At 39.1% G+C, this 22,464-nt stretch overlaps 1 protein-coding gene across 1 annotated transcript in view; it reads right to left on the reverse strand.

The window, feature by feature from the left end:
• The window catches only part of LOC306848941 (prickle-like protein 2), a gene marked incomplete at both ends in the record, with an annotated part of 52,291 nt that overhangs the window by 24,174 nt on the left and 5,653 nt on the right, over window positions 1-22,464 (reverse strand). The window contains one exon of the mRNA XM_079383732.1: window positions 8,162-8,275. Coding sequence (XP_079239858.1) covers window positions 8,162-8,275 — 114 coding nt within the window. The remainder of the gene's footprint in view (window positions 1-8,161; window positions 8,276-22,464) is intronic.

Consider the following 22,464-nt stretch of genomic DNA (forward strand, 5'->3'; position numbering starts at 1 on the left):
GATACCATTTTAAAGGCTCATTATCGTCAAATGGGTAACACTTTAGAATACGTTTCCATCATTAATGAATAACTACACAAGAACACACGAGTAATGCAATATTAGCACTCTAGTAACTATTAGTAACTAACAGGAAACTCTGATTAATGAATTAGTAAGTGATAGTGCTTAGTCAAATGTGATAGTTCACTATTAGCTAATCAGTAACTATTATTTTTTCATACCTCCCTAAGAACTACTAAGAACTACTGTATACAGGTTCATAATTAATATGAATAATACATAATGAATAATTAATTCTAAAGTAAAGGTCATGGTAACCCACTAGTAATGACTGAAGTATTACCAAATTCTTCAGAAGGAATTACTAATTATTTGGGTCAGTATTCTAAAGTGAAGAGCATGATAACTCCCTAGTAACGACTGAAATCACTGTAAGCTTTTGAGAGTGTTGTAAAGCATTGGATAGTAATTATTCAGGTGTTACTACATCCTTCTAAAGGAATTACTAGTTTTTTATCAGTATTCTAAAGTGAAGATCATGATAACTCTCTAGTAATTACTGACGTCAGTGTAAACTTTTGAGGTTTTTGTAAGGTTCTGGTTAGTAATTAATTTTGCTAGATTTAGTAACACTTAAATCATTACTAGTGGGTTACCGTGATCTTCACTTTAGAATACTGATCCAATTAATTAGTAGTTTCTTCAGAAGGATGTAGAAACTCATGAGTCATTACTATCCAAAACCTTACATATATCTCAAAAGCTTACAATGACATCAGTCAATATTAGGGAGTTATGATGCTTTTCACTTTAGAATACTGATCCAAGTAATTAGTAGTTCCTTTAAAATAATTAGATAATCCTTGAGTCATTACTAGTGGGTTACCATCATCTTCATTTTAGAATTAATTATACATTATGTATAATTCACATTAATTATGAACCTGTATACAGTAGTTCTTAGTAGTTCTTCAGGATATATATAAAAAAAATAGTAGTTATTGATTAGCTAATAGTGAACTACCAGTTTAAACTGAGCTCTATTACTTACTAAATCACTAATCATAGTTTATCGTTAGGTAATAGTAGTTACTATAATGTTAATAGTGCATTAGTGACTTGTTCCTGTGTAGTTATTCATTAACAAAGGATCAGTATTCTAAAGTGTTACCGTCAAATGTTTCTAAAATTTTTATATTCTGAGGCAGATTGCCGGCAACAGCCATTTTAGGGTAGATGTGAGTTGGTCTTAGTGACTTCGGAGTCCTCTTCACTACTCCTAACGTTTCACAGATTTAGGACCTAGTTTTAGCACTAAAACGCTTTGTGAATTACTCTTAGAGCAAAAAATTTTAAGAGAATTTCAAGAGGACTGACACGCCCACAATTTTTAAGATGTAACAGACTCGACCTGTTACATATGTGCTACAGTAGCTACCTATTGCATCTACATAATTACAAACTGTAATTACATGCTGTTCCATAACTTAGTTACATTGTAAGTACATTTTGTTTCATGTAAGTATAATGGCTACTACTAAGTACTTAATTAGGTAATTACTATGCATTATGACACCTTAAAATAAGGTATTAACTAAAAAGGTATATAGGGTACAATGTGTATCGAAAAATGTGCTTTTCACTACTCCTATAGTGTATGATTGCAGAAAAAAATACATTTGGTTTTATTGAGCATTGATGGAGCAACAGATTTTGTGTGAAAATAAATCATAAAAGTGGTTTGTTTTGTTTAAAAATCCTATAAATGTATGAGGTGGCAAGAGGGGTAGAGGTAAAGTAAAAGGAGTATAGTATTTATACAAATACTTTAGCTAACAAAATAATTTTTTAGAATAATATACGAGTTAATAATTGTTCAAAATAATCACTTTAGCAAAGTTTGTACTATTTTCTGTTTACAATATATTTTTGTTCAATAAATATATTGCCATCCAACTGCTCATTTTAAAAATACGTAAACAAAATTATTTTAAAAAAGTAAAGATTCTGAAAGCATTGAAGGTGTTCCCCATAATAATTGGGAGTTGGGAGAAAATCTGATGTGTGTCAGATCCATGTCAGGTTTTAAAGAGACAGCACTGCTTTTAAAGTAAAACCTGCTGCAGTCAGTGTAACTGATGTAAATCAAAGAACAAAAGAAAAAGAGAAATCACTCAGTGCTTTGCTCGCTGATTCACTTTTGTAGCTTTAATAAAGATTAAATAAAATATTGAATTTATATTTTATGCATATACAATTTATATGTTTATGTGAGGATTAAGTTCACTTAAATGAAAAGTTGTTATATTTTTCTAAGCCTATTAAATGTTAAAATAATATCCTTCAATTATACTATAATGTTGAATGACTTTACAATAATGGCTAAAAATCGAGGGAAAAAATGCATTTAATAGAGACATCGGTAGCAGTATTGGTATCAAAGATAATGGCCTACAATAATAATATACTAAGTAAAAAGATGCCATTAAACACATATTTCAATTTATGTTGTTTATACATTAATTTGGAGATTCAATCTGAATTTATGACAATATAAATATATTAAAATGTGATTCCCTATTGAAGGAACTCAAACCGCGTCCTCTAGCGGTCGCTATACAAGTGTGACCGGTGTCTAAAGCATGCCTATACATGGCAATAACATTGGCTGGGCAACAGCCTCTGTCATAACTACTGGCACAACCACAGTATGAAAGAGCACTAGGAGAATATGTCATCCTCTTCTTCGTCTTCACTGACATTTGTCTATGTTAGCAGCTAAGCACGACTAGGAGTACATGTTCTCTCGTCAGAGGCTTTGCTCTAATACCCGCGGTTTCACGCATCTTGTGTAATGTGGGTGTGAGTGAGAAGCAGGCGCATTCAGCTCTCGAGGGAGTTGAATGTGCTCATTGCATTCATTGCACTTATTTCTTGTGGATAAGCATGAATTGAACAGAAGGCAGATTCTGCTCATTGTGATGCATTTGCAGGAATACTGAGAGGGGAGGTTGAGTGCTTCACCATTTACCTGAGACTGTAGGCAGCATTTGCATGAGTGCGTTTGCCTCTTGTGGGAGTTGAACGAGTTCATAGCTACGCATTCGCTTTCTGTTCTAGCTTGATTTCCGAGGGAATCTAGCGCTTGGACAAAGCGTGGTTAGCTCCCGTGGGAGCTGAATGCATCCTGCGTGTTGTGATCACAGTGAGAATTCTCTGCCTATCGCCTTCTGTTCGAGTCCCACTGTTGACGAGGCAATTAATCAGACTATTCACAGGAGTTATAGGTGGAGCATGGAAGGGAAATGACAGGAAACATTTTCCCTATCAGTAATTTCCTGATGTTTCTAATTCCTTATACATGAGAAATTGTATAATGTGGAAATCTAATCTGCAGTTGTTAGGACACATATGATTCATATTATGTCCTCATCAGTTAGCCACATTTTACTGCACCCCGGGAGCCTATTATGTGTGCCTTTACTTTCATTTCAGGGTTATATGGCTCCCTGTGAGCCTCCTCTGTCTAAGAGTTGGGGGTTTTAGGGCTTGTGCGTTGGGACCTCCCCCACCCTGGTATATGGCCTCCTACTAGGCCTTCTCATTTAGGCTCCTCCTCTTTCTCGAGTCTAGGTCTGCGAGCCTCCTTGTTTGGCCCTGCACTGAGCTGGTGCTCCTTTACCTGTGAGTGGGTGTGGTAGAGTACCATGCTCTCTGGGGCTAGGAGCTTGACTGTACATCACCAGCGCAGAACCTGATTCCCTAACTTTGGTATTATACAGTGGTGCAGTAACATTATGTTGTCCCTTTAACCCCATAGGACTGCCTACTGATGGTCTGGATCTTAGGTGACCCCAAGTCTCCAGAAGACTGTGTGCTGGAGGTATGGTGGGCGAGTAAGATCAATTTCATTACCAAGGATACTGTTATTGCTAATGTTCTTGCTAAGCTTAGCTATCTCTTCCAGTGCACCTGGGGCCTTCATTCTGTACCACGGACTCTCAATACTGGGTAGTGGGGCCCCCTCCCTTCCATGACCCTCTCCTGTGGAAAGTCAGGAGATAAGGGCCTTACTTGGCCTTTGTTCTGGTGACGTCTTGGGTTTTTGTGGTCTTTTAGACTTCCCCATTTAGTTTCTCTTTAGTCCAAGGTGTAGGCCTTGCATGGCCTCCTTGGCCCTCTTGTGCCCCTAGGTTGAGTCGATGCTCCTTACCTATTAGTAGGTTTAGTTGGGCATTCTATTGCCCAGTGGGCAGAAGCCTGACTGTACTTCCCTCGTGCTCCTGAGGGCTGTTAGTGTGTACATCTCTGGTACAGAATCCTGGTTCTCTTGATAGCTGCAGGTTGAGCATAGCGTTACTCCTCACACTCCCAAGTGATATTGCGTACTCTGCTCCCTGATGACCATGCCGGGTGTTTTGGCTTCAAGAAGCCACCCTGGCCAGGCTGCTCATGTGGTGAGCTAATTCATATTTTGCTCTGAGGGGCTCTTTGAGATTTAAGCTCCCTGTAGTCAAGCTGCACATGTACTGAGCTTGAGTTCTCCTCTCACTGAGTTGCTGAGAAACTCTCTTGAAATTCCACTCTGCAGTTATGACAGGTCATGAGGCCCATGATGTACATCCCTGTTATACTGCCCTTATGGTTGAACCAGCAAAACTCTCCTCTCTTTGAGAACCTTTTTGAGTACATAATTTTCCCTGAGGTTGTGTGATGGTACTCCTTTATTTCTGAAGACCTATTATTGAGGACTCACTCTGAGGAGCATAATCATGTGCATCTACAGCTTTGTGTCCTGACCTGCTCTCATGGTCAAACTACCCCCTTGGTCCTAAGGGTGGTGCAAGAGCCTGCCGCTCCCACAAGCCTCTTCACCAGGATCCTTTCGAGCCTAGCTGTACGGGACACCCCTCTCCCTCTTACACTGAGGTGTGAGATTGAGTGTTGAGTGTGAGTTCTCTTCTCGATCTGGAAGTCAAGAACTTCACTCCCGGAGACCCGTGCCCTGTTAGGCTGCCTTTTGGTTGAGCTTGATTGTACTCCCCTCACTGCGGGAGGGTTATCTATGAGCCTACCACTCCCACGCTGAGCATGTGAGTTCTCCTCTCAATCTGAGAGTCAAGGACTCTGCTCCTAGTGCTCCATCTTTTGCCTCCTTGGTGGGTTGTTCTTATTGTTGAGCTTGGCAGCGTTCCCCTCACTGTCATCTATGAAGCCTCCCTGGGAGAATTAGGGGTTGATATATGAAGTCCCCCTATACAGTATCTCACAGAGGTGAGTATACCCCTCACATTTTTGTAAATATTTTATTATATCTTTTCATGTGACAACACTGAAGAAATGACACTTACCTACAATGTAAAGTAGTAAGTGTAAAGCTTGTATAACAGTGTAAATTTGCTGTCCCCTCAAAATAACTCAAAACACAGCCATTAATGTCTAAACCGCTGGCCACAAAAGTGAGTACACCCCTAAGTGAAAATGTCAAAATTGGGCCCAATTAGCCATTTTCTCTCCCCGGTGTCATGTTACTTGTTAGTGTTACAAGGTCTCAGGTGCGAATGGGGAGCAGGTGTGTTAAATTTGGTGTTATCGCTCTCACTCTCTCATAATGGTCACTGGAAGTTCAACATGGCACCTCAGGGCAAAGAACTCTCTGAGAATCTGAAAAAAATTATTGTTGCTCTACATAAAGATGGCATAGGCTATAAGAAGATTGCCAAGACCATGAAACTGAGCTGCAGCACGGTGGTCAAGACCATACAGCGGTTTAACAGCACAGGTTCCACTAAGAACGGGCCTCGCCATGGTCGACCAAAGAAGTTGAGTGCACGTGCTTAGCGTCATATCCAGAGGTTGTGTTTGGGAAATAGACGTATGAGTGCTGACAGCATTGCTGCAGAGGTTGAAGGGGTGGGAGGTCAGCCTGTCAGTGCTCAGACCATACGCCGCACACTGCATCAAATTGGTCTGCATGGCTGTCGTCCCAGAAGGAAGCCTCTTCTAAAGATGATGCACAAGAAAGCCCACAAACAGTTTGCTGAAGACAAGCAGACTAAGGACATGGATTACTGGTACCATGTCCTGTGGTCTGATGAGACCAAGATAAACTTATTTGGTTCAGATGGTGTCAAGCATGTGTGGCGGCAACCAGGTGAGGAGTATAAAGACAAGTGTGTCTTACCTACAGTCAAGCATGGTGGAGGGAGTGTCATGGTCTGGGGCTGCATAAGTGCTGCCAGCACTGGGGAGCTACAGTTCATTGAGGGAACCATGAATGCCAACATATACTGTGACATACTGAAGCAGAGACTGGGCCGGAGGACAGTATTCCAGCATGATAACAACCCCAAACACACCTCCAAGACGACCTCTGCCTTGCTAAAGAAGCTGAGGGTAAAGGTGATGGACTGGCCAAGCATGTCTCCAGACCTAAACCCTATTGAGCATCTGTGGGGCATCCTCAAACGGAAGGTGGAGGAGCGCAAGGTCTCTAACATCCACCAGCTCCATGATGTCATCATGGAGGAGTGGAGAGGACTCCAGTGGCAACCTGTGAAGCTCTGGTGAACTCCATGCCCAAGAGGGCGTGCTGGAAAATAATGGTGGCCACATAAAATATTGACACTTTGGGCCCAATTTGGACATTTTCACTTAGGGGTGTACTCACTTTTGTGGCCAGCGGTTTAGACATTAATGGCTGTGTGTTGAGTTATTTTGAGGGGACAGCAAATTTACACTGTTATACAAGCTCTACACTCACTACTTTACATTGTAGCAAAGTGTCATTTCTTCAGTGTTGTCACATGAAAAGGTATAATAAAATATTTACAAAAATGTGAGGGGTGTACTCACTTCTGTGAGATATTGTATGTGACAGGCCAGGGTCTGGTAATATGGCCTAGATGATCAGCCATATCCCATTAAAGCAATTACATTGTTATATGATTCCAAGCCTTTAAGTTCTGCCCTGAGACAGGTTGTTCAGCCCTTAACAGGTAAGTTATTTTGGGTATGTTGCTCGGGCTTTTGGTTGAAAGGGTTTGTGTCACTGACAGCCACCGATGCATCTGGGGGGCGGCTACGATGATTATTCCATGGGTATTCCATGGAAATTCCATGGAAATTCCGTGGGTATTCCATTCCCTATAACGACCACTAGACGATGCAGTTCGAGTTCCCTCGAAAAGGAATGTCTCAGGTTACCATGGCTCCCTGAGAATGGAATGAGACACTGCATCCTCTTTTCTTGCCAAGCCTCGGATGTGAGCTTCAGACAATGAAGCGGATGATATATTCTTCCAGTCCCCTTTTATACTGTGGTCGCGCCGGTAATGACGTCACAGGCTGTTGCCTGGCCAATGTTGTTGTCGTCTTTATGTGCTTCAGACTCCGGTCATGCCAAAGTTTTTACCTCAAATACCATGTATTTACATATTCTTCCTTCTGAAAAGAATATGTAAATTACCTTCAACAAAACTGAAAACATTAATAAGACATTTTTCTCAATATATAGTCAATAATGTATTTGCTACATTAAATTTCTACATAAATCTACAGCATTAATAAATAAATAATAGATCAAAGCAGTGTAGAATTCTCTTGACATGATCGCGTCAAGAATCTAACAAATTTCCACATGCGTAGTCAAAGCGGTTGTTAAGGAAAGTGCTGAAGTAAATTTGTGTGTATTCTAGAGGTTTAAAGGAGAATAAAGTCAAATGCACATGTTTAGCCCTGTTGTACCCTATATTGTAATTTTTATTTCTTGAAAAAAAGAATATCCTTTTGCCACAATTTATTGCAGGGTCTGAAATAATTGAGTATACCATAATTCTAGTGCATAGGTCTTTAACCCTGCTCCTGGAGACCCACCTGCTAAGTGTAGTTTCAACCTGATCTAAAGCTGAAGAGCATAATTAGCTGGTTTAGGCGTGTTTTAAGGCTGGTGCTAAACTCTACAGGACAGTGGGTCTCCAGGAGCAGGGCTAAAGACCTCTGGTCTAGTGTTAAAATGCGCAGAGACAAGTTGAACTCAAGATGATATCAAAACACATAACTATGTGTCTAGGACTCAACCAGCTGTAGTGTTTAGATATCTGCTGTAGTTATCCATTTTTTGTATTAAAAACTTTGAGCCATGACCATGCTAACAGACCTCATTGTCATGTGGTGGCAGTTGTTGAAGGAGTTGCTTGATCCGATGCTTTTCACCAATGCTGTTGACATAAGGAACCTTATCCTCTGGGAAAAAGCTGTAATACTGATGAACCTGTGTTTACACAAACATAAATAGACAGAGACAATCTGATAAATAATTCATATAAACAGCGAGGAACGATATCAAAGGTTTGTCATAATAAAGACTACAGACATTGTATATATAGGGGAAGATGGGGGAAATGCCCCCCTTAAGAATAATGGGGATTTACTTTTAAACTGTAACATATTTACATATAAGTTTAGCATGTGCAGAAAAATTATGGATCAGCCACTTATTGTTTCTATGTATGATTCTTTGTTGCTGTTTTCTCTTTGTGGATTTATTAAAAAGACTTCTTGGATCCTACTCTTTTGTTGTGTGTTTATATTACAGTAGCACATGACATATACATTATATTAAGTATTACATATAGTAACCTTAATGAGACAAATGTGCAATGTTAAACCAGGTCTGCCTGCTGCCCAATAACAAACTCCTTCTAAGGTCCTTGTTGTGGGACCTAAAGTACGGAAACCCACCTGATATGTACAAGTGGCAAGTCCTTTCATTTGTCATAACATGCAACCAATGTTTTGTGACATTTGCAATACAGCAACATGTTTTCACCCCATTGCCAGCTAGGTGATAAGATACAAAATCCAGTGCTGCCTTTACGTTGACAAATATTTTCAGGCAGGGTTGAGATCCATCAGTGGGTGAGCAATGAGGTCCAGGTGGTTAGCCATCTTTCTAAGATCAGAGAACTGACTACACAGTAATCAGTCACTTATTGGACCAGCAAATCACTAACGTTTTTAGCCAGTCAAAACACAGCACTGGTCAGATAATGTTCCAAAAAAACTTTATAACTTGTAACTTGTATCTTATTCTTCTTGTTATTCCTATCAGACTTGTATGCATCAATGATTACAATCCTCACACACACTTTTGTAAATGATCCTGTTACTATATCCATGTTACCGTACAAGATACTGATGAACATTGAAACCTTTCCTAACCCTTTCCATGTCCTTACTGACACTCCATGGTGTTGACCAAACCAAAGAAGAACCAAATCATCTTACCTAGATTTTTACATTAGCATTCACATATTTAATGAGCCATGAGAAGTACCCTAAAAATATCCTTCAATTTTATATATTATTTTAAATATTTAATTTACGATATTTACCTTTTTTTTCTAAAAGGTCCAAAAGCATCCCCCCATCCCAAGTTTTTTTTTTTGTCTCTAATGCCTTATTGGGGGTTGCAAGGGGAACATCTGTCAAGACGTGCTGAAGTCGCGTTGGTCTCGTACTGTATCGCATAACTTGTCAGTGGCGTGCGTTTGCTTGGCCCTTTGTTGTGATAAACAGTAAAGTGTGTTCAAGCGCTAGCAAAAGACAGTGTAAAGAAATATTCTTTGAGAGAAGCAGTGAATCAGCATAAGTTAAAAGCAGCTCGCAAGTGTATTTATTTCTTGTTTCATTAGTGTTTAGCGCAGTTGTCGTTGCTAGGAAACGCTTGTTTTGTTTACTGTGTTGAGACATGCTGAAGTCGCGTTTGGTCTTGTACTCTATCTTGTCAGTGTTGTGCGCTTGCTTGCCCCTTTGTTGTGATAAACAGTAAAGTGTGTCCAGCTGAATTCAATTTCCGTTTTGTCAGACAGGTATAAAAAAGGTTAGTGTACTGCAGCAGCCCTCGTGTGAAGACCGAAAAGTGTAAAGACCATTGACTCTACCGTGCGATTCCACTGTGCAGGGACATAAGCATCATTCTTCTGTTTCAATTTTTATGACCAACTCTTACTATGTGTTTCCACATCTCTATTACTACTACCACTCGCAAACCACATATCACACAATATACCCTTAACAAAAAATAAGTTTATTCAAGTGTGCTATTAGTATACTTCATTTAAACTAAAAAGAGGAAAGTATACTTTTAGTCTACAAAAGTACTTTTGTACAGAAATGGGCTTTATGTACTTCTCAGAAATATACTTAAAATTATATTTAAGTATACTTGATTTATACTTAGAAAAAGTCCAAATATATTTGAGCTATACTTATGCACCGAGAATCCGTGTTTTCATTGTTATATGGTAGGAGCGCTAGTACACATCTTCTGTACACAATTTCCAAAAACAAAACAAGTGAAGAAGAAACCAAAACAACAGATGCTTCCACGTGTTAAAACAGCATCAAAACTGTGTAACGTTATGGAATAAAATGTCGACCAATGAAGAGATAATAATGACTGTCAAGCTTTGGGGTGTTGATCGACTCCAACTACGTTTTGAATATCATTCTGAATCCAATTCATAGTCTTTTTTCAGCTTTTGGTTCAAAATGTTGTTTATTTCTTAATTTTTTATTTATGAAACTTACCCACATTCAAGTATTTAAAAAAAGAATGCATGAAACTAGAATATTTTTTTTGTTTACAAGCAGATACCCTGTTCTTTCTTTTGATGTTTCGTATGTTCAGATATTCATGCAACAAAATATATACAAATTAATACCTAAATACGGACATAGTAGTATACTTAAAGTATGATGTAAAGTTCACGTAAAGAAAACTAAACTATATAAGAAAACTATAAAACTACTAAACTAGTTGTTTACTGAGACTATACTTCAAAGTGTACTAAACATGCTACTACAAGTATTTAATTAGTAAACTATCAGTATATCTATAAGTTCACTTTTAGTATAGTTGCAGTCAGTGTTGGGGGTAATGCAGTATAAGTAACGCGAGTTACGTAATAATATTACTTTTTTCAAGTAACTAGTAAAGTAACGCATTGCTTTTTAATTTACAAGAAAATATCTGAGTTACTTTTTCCCATTTATTGACTGACAGTGCACTGTGTGAACATGCTGTTACTGTAGTTCTAGACTAAATGTGAATGTGCATTAATTCATCCCACTCGCAAAAAACAGATTTCGTATTCATCAAAATGAATCAAAACAGTGAAATGCACACTCAGAATATGACGCAAACCTGCAATAATTAAATGTTAAACAACACAAATGTATCTAATCTCATTTTATTAACCAATGTCTTTGCTGCTGACCTTTGATGATCCAGTTCAACCATACTAATAAGCAAAAATGACTTTAGATAAACTAACAATTGTGCTAACAATTTTTTTATTGCTGAAGAGTGTTAAACCTTCTTCTCCTGCGTTCTACTTTACAGACGTGAATTTACTTTTCCTTCAGCCTGAGGTTTATTCATTACAATTTTTGGTGTGAAAGGGCTTTTACATTTGCTATAAATACAACTTCATGTATTAAAAACAATAAAACCCTGCTCATATTTAAAAAGTAATGCAAAAGTAACGTAACGCATTACTGTCCATAAAAAGTAGCCAAGTAATGTAATTAGTTACTTTTTAGGGAGTAACACAATATTGTTCTGCATTACTTTTAAAAGTAACTTTCCCCAACACTGGTTACAGTACAAGCTAAAAACATTGATGTAAACTAGTTGTGTACTCAAAGTTTATTTCTGTTATACTTAAAGCATACTTAAAAGTATACTTTTATATACTAGAAAGTGTGCCAAGGAGTATTGAAAGAGTATACTATTAGTGCACTGATATTTGTATACTTGCTACATAAAGTATACTTAAAAATATATTTTACTTAAGCATACTTAATAAAATAAACTTGAAGTATACTACGTTTAGGTAAGGGTAGGCATCGCAATCTTAACAACCTGCGGATTTTGCCTATGTCTGCTAATACATTACTTTCTTTTTCGATTGGTCTCTGAAATTGTCAGTCTGCAGTAAACAAAGCAGATTTCATTACATCTATTACTGGTCATTCAAGGCTAAACCTCGTGGCCCTGACAGAGACCTGGATCAAACCAGAGGACACTGCTACTCCTGCAGCACTCTCCAATAATTTCTCATTTTCCCACACTCCCCGTCTGACTGGAAGAGGTGGAGGTACTGGTCTGCTTATCTCTAATTATTGGAAATGTATTCCTTTACCTTCTCTAGGGTATTAGCTCCTTTGAATCACAGTCACTATTATCCACCCTTTTAAAATCCATTTTATAGCGATTTATCGATTTGTTTATCGACCCCCGGGACCACAAGGTAACTTCTTGGTTGAATTAGATGTGCTGATCTCAACCTTTCCTGAGGATGGAACTTTCCTAGTTATGCTTGGAGACTTCAACATCCATTTAGATAAACCTCAGGCTGCAGACTTCCACACTCTGCATGCCTCTTTTGATCTCAAGAGAGTGTTAACTACGGCTACTCACAAATCAAGAAACCAACTGGACCTTATTTACACAGTTAGGACACTGCTCCACTGATCATGTACTGGTTACTCCACTGCACCATACCTGTCAACATTTGGGTACCAAAGTTTGGGGGTTGGGGGGTACACATAAGCACATACATAATAAATAATTATTAATAAAAAATAAAAAGAATAATAACATGACTTACTCGTGTTTCTTTTTAATTATTATTATAACTGTTACTTATATATTTTAAAGAAATTAAACCGAAAACACTGTGGAACAAATTACATTACATTACATTGTAACATTACATACATAACATTAACATTGTGTGTTAATAGTCTATGTGTTGCCCTTCTGTGCCTCGGCTGCACGAATGTGCCACTGTGATTTAATATGCTGACATATGTAGTTTTTCCCACCGTGTCCGATATTAAAATTAGTGCGACACACTTTGAAAAGACGTGGGCGTTGTTTACATGGCTTCGAGACAAGAAATTATATTCTTCCGTCCAGCTGTTGTTAAATTTACACAAATATTTTTCTCATTTCTACCACTGATTGTAGATTCAACTTCCCGCGCCTACTACTTGAGGAGAAATCTACAGCGCAAATGGGTTGTAGGTTGCCAGGTTGAGGTCACAAATGGCTTGAAATTTGTGTATTGTGTCGATTGTGTTAGGTGATGCGTTGGGTGATGCGTTTCATACAAGATCTGGCAACTGTACAACCTTGGAATAAAATATTAATGTGATTATTCATATAACTAGATTTGGGCCATACAAATTACGGGAGTTTAACAAAACGGGAGGGAGATGGGTGTGAAATACGGGAGAGTCCCGGGAAAAACAGGAGTGTTGACAGGTATGCACTGCACACCTCGGATCACTTCCTCCTCACTCTTAACCTCAGCATGGTTCCTGACACAACACATACCCCTCCACATGTTATCTTTAGACGTAACCTACTCTCTTTCTAACCCTCCAGGCTATCTGCTATGGTTTCATCTTCGCTTCCTTCCCCTAAACAGTAAGCATCTCTTGATGCTAACCGTGCTACTGATACTTTCTGCTCCACTTTTACATCTTGTTTAGACACTGTCTGCCCCTTGTCTTCCAGGCCAGCCTGTACCACCCCTTCTGCCCCTTGGCTGTCTGACGTTCTCTGCGAACATCGTTCTAAGGTCAGGGCTGCTGAAAGGGTATGGTGCAAATAAAAAAATCCTACTGACTTTAATGTGTATCAGTCACTCCTCTCTTCCTTCTCTGCTAATGTCCCCACTGCTAAAAGGACATACTATCATAACAAAATTATCAATTCGTCTAACTCTTGCATGCTCTTTAAAACATTTTGCTCCCTCCTTTGTCCTCCTACTCCCTCCTTCATCAACCAACTCTAACAGCTGACGACTTTACTACGTTCTTCATTAATAAAATTAAATCCATCAGTGCACAATTTTCCACACCACAATCTGCTAAGCACATCTTACCAGCAAACATACACTCGTTCACATCCTTCTCTTCACTCTCTTCGGCAGAAGTCTCCAAACTCATCCTTTCTAATCATCCTACTACTTGTCTGCTTGATCCTATTCCATCTCATCTCCTTCAAACCATTTCTCCTGCGGTTGTACCTGCACTCACTCACATCATTAATACATCCCTTCACACTAGTGTTTTCCCTCAGCATTTAGACAGGCTCGTATAACCCCACTACTTAAGAAACCCACCCTTAACCCATCTCTTTTAGAGAACTACAGACTGGTTTCCATTCTTCCTTTCATTGCAAAAACACTTAAACGAGCTGTGTTCAACCAAGTCTTTGCCTTTCTCGCACAGCAACTAGTCTGGTTTCAGAAGTGGACATTCAACCAAGGCTGCCTTGCTTTCAGTTGTTGAAGCCCAAAGACTGGCAAGAGCGGATTCCAAGTCTTCATTACTTATCCGCTGCTTTTGACACGGTTAACCACCAGATCCTCCTGTCAACCCTATTGAGAAAGGGCATCTCAGGAACTGCACTCCAGTGGTTTGAGTCTTCCCTCTCAGATAGGTCCTTCAAAGTATCTTGGAGAGGTGAGGTGTCCTAGTCGCAACATCTAGCTACTGGAGTGCCTCAGGGCTCAGTTCTTGGACCACTTCTCTTCTCTGTCTACATGGCATCACTAGGTTCTGTCATTCTGAAACATGGCTTTTCATATCACTGCTATGCTGATGACACTCAACTCTACCTCTCATTCCATCCTGATGATCCGACGATAGCTGCTCGCATCTCAGCTTGTCTAACAGACATTTCTTGCTGGATGAAGGACCATCACCTTCAGCTAAACCTTGCCAAGACAGAACTGTTTGTGGTTACCATCCAGTTAGGCACATCAACCACAACTCCTTCAAAAACAGCCAGAAACCTTGGAGTTATGATTGATGATCAGCTGACTTTCTCAGACCACATTGCTACAACTGCCCGGTCCTGCAGATTTGCTTTATTCAACATCAAGAAGATCAGGCCCTTTCTTTCAGAACATGCTTCAGAACTCCTTGTTCAAGCTCTTGTTCTGTCCAGGCTGGACTATTGCAATGCTCCCATGGCAGGTCTTCCAGCCAGTTCTATCAAACCTTTACAATTAATCCAGAATGCGGCAGCAAGATAATTTTTACTGAGCGAAAAGAATGCATGTCACACTTCTGTTTATCAATTTGCGCTGGCTACTAACAGCCACTCGCATAAAATCCAAGTAGGAGTGTGCGATATGCCGATTTTTGATCGTGGACGATAAAAATGTCTCCACGGTCTGCTTTTGAAGAAATATCGTAGTATCGTGCTACAGCACATTCTATCAGCTGCAGTTCTGGCGCCGCCGTCTCTATGTACTGTACAACACAACATACAGCAGTAGAGTTACTCTGACAGGACACCGCACTTATTCACGATCGCAAAAGTACATTATTTGCACACAAGCCTTGCTGGTTAAATGTTTAATTTGCGCTTTTTCTAAGAGCATACACCTGAAGCGTGCGCACTAAAAACCCTGTCTAACAGCACCTGATTACTCAACTAACTTATTTTTTTGCGCTAATACTGTCAAAACACACAAGGTTTACATACAGTCTCAGTTGGTTATCTCTAAAATAAAAGTAAATAGTTGAGAGAGAAACAGATGTGTGCCTCTATATTAGATGCATGCAGCTCTTAAAGGGACAGTACACTAAACATGCTGTCGACTGTCATTAAAGGGATAGTTCACCCTAAAATTTAATTTCTGTCATTATTTAGTCACTCACATGTTGCCCCAAACCTCTATTAATTTCTTGTGCTGAACCCAAAATAAGATATTTTGAAGAATGAGGGTAACCAAACAGTTGCTGGTCCACATTGACTTTGATAGTAGGAAAGAAAAATCCAATGGAAGTCACTGTGGACCAGCAACTGTTTGGTTTTCCACCTTCTTCAAAATAGCATTTGTGTTCAGCAGAAGAAAGAAACTCATTCAGGCTTAAAACAACTTTTGAGTAAATTATGGTATAAAAATAAAACATTATGACAGAATTGACAGACAGATGACAGAATATTTATTTTTGGGGGAACTATCCATTTAACGCTAACAATATGGAGGACCAAACCTGCATAAATTAAATATGAATATATTAATGAATAAATAGATAAATAAATGTGATAATAGGAAAATGAATAAACGACTTGATAAAATAAATGATTAATTTGAAATAAAATAACCCCCCCCCCTAATTTATTTTCAGCTTTTATACATATATAAACATTTTTTTAACTTTTATTTTTTCACTAATTCTTTTTAATGTATTTTTATTATTTATACATTTATTTTGAGATTTATTTATATATTTATGCATGAATTTTTTTTAGAATGATTTATTCCCACATGTATTTATTTATTCATTTATTTGTACTTTTCCGTGTGTAACATGTAAATGAGGAAGGTGGTCCTTGTGTAGCTTCAGTGCATCATTGGTTGAGAGCTCACGTGTCGCATCGTCAGCCCAGCTAAGCGATAGAGATGAGTTTTCAAAGAAAATAGCGGCAAGTAGTAATTCATTGTCCAGTTTGCTATGGGATGTGGCAGATCAGCTGGAGAGTTGTAAGTTATTTTCACCAAACGTTATTCGCATTAGTGCCGAAATATTTTAATTATTTTCCAGAAATAAAAACAGGAAGCTGAAGCCTAGAACCATCGACGTCAGACCCTAGGGTGATGACACCCAGTTATTAGACTAGAAACCAACCATCCTCTGGGTGTCTGACTCTGACGATATATAAATAAGTCTCAAAATAAATGTATAAATAATAAAAATACATTAAAAAAGAATTAGTGAAAAAATAAAAGTTAAAACATTTTTTTATAAATGTATAAAAGCAGAAAATAAATTAAGGGGGGAAAATTTATTTTATTAGAAATTAATCATATTTATTTGTCGTTTATTCATTTATTTATTTTCCTATTATCACATTTATTTATTTATTCATTCATATTTAATTTATGCAGGTTTGGTCCTCCATATAACAAAACGCAAAGAGAAAAATCACTCACTATTCTTGACTGAAAAACTTTAATACAGTTGCTTTAGGAATCAGTTTATGTAGTGTTTTATTTTTATATTTGTTCATTTAATTTCATTGAATGCTCTGCTAAATACACCTATTGTACCTGAACATAAAGCACTGTTTGTTTTATTTGTATATTATGTGTATTTGTAATGTGTATCTTTGTTCTTATTTTTTAATAAGAAAGATAAAATAATGACAAAGATTTTTATCTTCGCCCACTTTGGCCTAAATATCTGCCATGTCTTTTTTTTTTTTTTTTACCTTGAAAGGCTTTGTCTTTCTAGTTTGGCTGTAATGCTCAGACAACTTGTAAAACCAACATGACAAAGAATCGTGATAAAATCGTGAATCGTGATATTTCTAAAAAAAAATCGTGATATGATATTTTTTCCATATCGCCCACCCCTAAATCCAAGGCATTAATGTTTGCATACAAAACCACCACTGGCTCTGCACCCCTTTACCTAAATTCATTACTTCAGACTTATGAGCCTCTAGAAGCTTGTGTTCTTAGCCATCTTCAACAATCGTTAAAAACACCGCATCCATCTTTATTTGACCCTCTAACTCTAGCTGTCACGAATCCAGTCCATGGCCTTCTGCCCGATTGCCACCAGAGGTCGCTCTCCCATTATACTGACTCTCACACCACACAGACTGTTACACATCACCCTGGACTACATTTCCCATGTTCCATTGCACTGATTGGATCCACCTGCAACCAGTCTCACACACACACAATATTACACCCACTCAGATCCTACTCAAGTCGCCGAGTATTGTTTAGCGTTTATCACTCTCCTAGTGGTCTTCTGCTCTTGCTATTCCGAGTTAAAGTCTAGTTTAGCCTGTTTATTGCCTGAGTCATTTGTGTCTTGATCCTAGCCTGTGTATCTCGTTTCTGTGCAATCTCCGCCTGCCCTGTAATTTATAGCCTGCCTTTGATCTCTCTCTTGTATTGTCGGTTGGACTCTGTTTGCTCCTGCCTGGACCATTGCTTGTGTAGCAGGATTATCTCTCTTTGTTTTGCCCAATGGATTATGTTCGCCACCGATCGACCACGTCTATTCACTGGACTACTCATGTGTATTGCCCGTGCCATACCAGTTTGCTGTTGTTCGACCCTGCCTGTGTTTACCATGTTTATTAATAAAAGCTTGCATATGGATCCGCACGCCTCACGTCTCGTCGGCTCGTAACAGAATACTCGGCTGCACAAGGATCCAACAGCTTTTCCAATGGAAATGGACAATGGCTAGGTATGGACACCACCAGATTAATATTAACCCTTAAGCAGGGCATACAATCTCTTGATAGCTATACTCAGGAATTTTTAGCCATCGCTCATTATTCAAACCTCTCTGATTGGGTATTAATGGATTTTTTTTTTGTAATGGCATTAATAAACAGACCTGCAAACTCATCAGAGAAAAAAAGGTGATAGTGTTTGGGGGGGGGGGGGGGGGGGGGGGGGTGCAGAATGGGCGACGCCGACACTGTGAACGCATTAGCCTTGCACGTTCGCCAGATTCTAAATAGACATTGTTTACAAGTAATGCGGCGCATCCAATGCAACAAGACGTCAAATTGCTTTGTTACACTGTATTACTCTCGCATCAGCTGTTGTCTAAACAGTCACATCTACCCACATCAACACATCAAAAACGCTTTAAAAGTAGGGCTACATCCAGCTGACTTGAATGACTGCTGCGCACACGACAACCTCCATAACGTGTCGTTAATCAGGGTAGCTCAGAATTGGAGTAGTAGCCAGAACTCAGGGCAGAGCACCTGGCTTAAGTTAGGGGCTAATGATAAGGTTGCAAGCTAAATGGTTAACTTTAGTTAGCAAGACTGTCAGACAATGCAGGAATTAACATTACAACTAGCTAATAATGTTAGATGGCTAGAAAATTTGCTATCTTGCTAATGGAAATTCCAGCATTGGATCCGCTTGTATTGCTTGCTATTAAGCATTTTGCTCGAAGCATAGGCTAACTGTATGAAAAAAAAACGCTAACTTAGCTGACGTTATTTGACTTAAGCAAACAAATATCTGTTGTTTAGCTCCAAAAAGACTGATTTACCTTGAATTCAATTTCCATCAGAGTTTCCACATTAGGTCAGGTGTCTCTTGACAGGCGCGAACACAGATGGCAGTGTGTTTCAAGATCCTGAACCAAGCGCTGAGATTCCGATTGGTCCAGAAAAAATGTCATTTATAAGAATTGTCCAACAATGGCCTACATGGCACACAAGCCCACCCCCACCTCCCTCTCTTGACAGGCGCGAGCTCAGTAGAGATTCCGATCGGCCCAGATGTCAATTAACGCAAGACCCCCCCCCCCCCTAAAAAAACTCTCCGGTTCTACACGATTCACGTGAATGACCCAATTGACAATAAAAGCTGCGATTGTCGCCGAAAAGCGACAAGTTTGCAGGTATGAATAAACCTCTTAAGTCTAAACTTCTCCATGAGGGTCCCCGGTCATCGTTGATTGAGTTTTTAGACTATGCTCTGTTATCTGTCGGCTCGTCTTTTACTGTGGGTTTTACAGAGGAGGAATGCGACACTGCGCCAGTGTCGGTAATGGCGAAGTTTAGTCAACCACAGTCTCCGGAACACTGAAGTGTACTGATCACTACTCCGGTGATTCAACCCACTCGTGAAATGGTGGCGACAGCAGAGGCCATTCGCAAAATGACTGCCACAACAACACCTTGGCATGTCATTTCTGCCATTCATGAGTCAAGTCAGGTCACTGCTGATCTTTATAAGTCCAGTCAAGTCACAGTTGCTCGTCATGAGTCAAGTCAAGTCATCGTTGATTGTCATTGTCATGATTCCAGTCAAGTCACAGCTGATCATTCAGAGTCACGTCACGTCTCAGCTGATTGCCCATTATATTGAATCTGACACCACACAGACTGTTACACATCAACTTGGACTACATTTCCCATGTTCCATTGCACTGATTGGATCCACCTGCAACCAATCACACACACACACACACACACACACACACACACACTATTTTACACTCACTCAGATCCTGCTCAAGTCGCCGAGTATTGTTTAGCCGAGTATTGAGTACTCTCCTAGCGATAGCTACATCATGGAGCCATTCCGAGTTTTCTCACGTCTCATCGGCTCCATAACACTAGCCCTCTCTATTCTAATTCTATTCTTTAAAAAAAAAAAATTGCCCCTTTTAGACTTGCACTCTATTCATTTACTAACAGCTTGTTAAAAAAAAAAAAACTAACACTAGAGTCTTTAATCTTTTTGTAATCTATCTATTGGTTTTCTTTTTATGTATTATACAATTAACAAAAGCAAAAAAGGCCTCTAACACTAGGTTGCTATATTCTTTTTCTATTCTATCTGTTTTCTTTTTATTATATAATAAAAAAACAAACAAACAAACAAAAAAACCTTGCTATATGTACTGCGTTAATCTAACTGAGACTTGTTATAGCACTTGCATATCATTGCTCTTTTGTTGATTTTGATTGCTTTCATTGTCCTCATTTGTAAGTCGCTTTGAATAAAAGCGTTTGCTCAATGACTAAATGTAAATGTAAATTATGTTGCAATTACGCTATCAACTGAATCTTGGACATTAATTTGACAAGAGTCATAAGAGATTTTAATAGGAAAAACTACTGTTGTAAATTTGCCTTATGAGGGTGTTGTGGAGTGGCAGAAGCAGACATCTCGGGCATGAACCAAAGAAAAAGACCAGCATCATGCGCAGGCCACAATTGTTCCAAAGATAGCTCTTCATCCTGACTGGCTAACTCAGCTTGGCGGATGTGGGACAAACCCTGGCAGTGAATTGTTTTGCAGAGAATTATTGGGCCAACCACTCTGTGCTTTTAACATGGAGAAAGTTAGCGCATAATCTTTAGTGGTAGCACTCCCTTGCTGAAAAGTCCTGTTCCTTCTTGATCACCCCCTCTCAAATTGCTCCCAAAAGAGCAACGTAAAATAATCCAGAGAGGACAGAATTGCAGTGTCTTACTCTTAAATGGCGTGTGCCCAGTCCAGTCATTTTACTTAAATCAGAGAGAAGATTAACGGTACCTTTACTTTTTTGGCAGCAAATTCTTATGGTTGCAGGGAGATGTAAACAGAACATTGAAGTTGGAACCCTCGACATTGGCCAGGTGAACTGTCAAACTTTCTGAGAAAAGTGGTGCGATGGCTTACTGTAACTGGAGAAATATGAGGGGTGCACAGATGGAGACAATTGAGCTGAGGAGGCCTGCTGGTGCAGCTGGCACAAGACCTCGTCCATTACTACTGTTGGCGATTGAGCTGGTGGTTGTGTTCAGGTAAGATTGCAATGAGAAGAGATGCCCTTTGGTTTTCGTCTGTGGTAAGTAATATGCTCACCCATAGAATCAGACACTGCTACTTTTTATGTAACACATTTTCCATTATGAATCATGATACATCTTGATTCATTTATCCATTAAGTTTGATTGATTTCTTACCACAAGCGAACTGCTGAGTTGGTGGGTGAAGCATGTGATTGTTTAAATGTATGCCAAAGCAAATCAAACTATAGGAGAAAACATGCCAGGTTCCAAAAAACAAAACAATAAAACAAACAAACAAAAAACAAAACAAAACAAAACAAATACTCGAAACAACTCTGAACTGTGGATCATTTATAATTGCTTTGGCACTAATACACTCAATGACTTTCAATGATCTTTCAAATTACATGACCCCCCCCCCCCCAAAAAAAAACCTAACATACTGCAGAACTACAAAAAAAAGACAGCAATATCACATTGACATGTATTCCAAATGTAAGAAATGTAATATTATTAAAACAATTAGGAATAGGTTTGTACTGTAACATAAACATGTAACATAAGGCAGTGGATTCTGAACAGTAGAGTGTGTCATTCATGTGTTGTAAATAAATTTTACAAAAGAAAACACTGTATTATACCTGTTGTTAGCGTTTTTAGGTCTTTGTTTTATGAATGACAAAGTGTGTTTGTTGGGTTACAAAAAAAAAAAAAAACCTGTTTCTCTGGCATCCTTCTGTCTCGGGAGACAATGGAGTATCTGCGCCCGAGTCAGTCTGTTGTGGAATTGCAGTGCCTACTGTGGATGAACAGTCCAATACGAGAGCGGCAGAGTCTGTTGCAGTTGCTACAGGTGAAGCTTATGACTGCTTCTGTGGGCACTGGCTCTGCTCTCTGCTGTCTGCGCTGCCTCTTCTCCTCCCACTGGTCCTCTCTCTTTCCCTCGCTCAGTTTTATGCTGGTCCTTACGGCGAGCCGCCATCTGATACGTTCTGCGGTGGCAGCTTCCAAGTCTGCGGGATTCAGGCTTCCGGCTTTCAGGTCACGCTTGCAGACGTCTTTGTACCGGAGCGCTGTCTGCCTGTTGG

Source organism: Barbus barbus (assembly GCF_936440315.1).
Source record: "Barbus barbus genome assembly, chromosome: 29".
In the NCBI taxonomy this organism is placed as follows: Eukaryota; Metazoa; Chordata; class Actinopteri; order Cypriniformes; family Cyprinidae; genus Barbus; species Barbus barbus.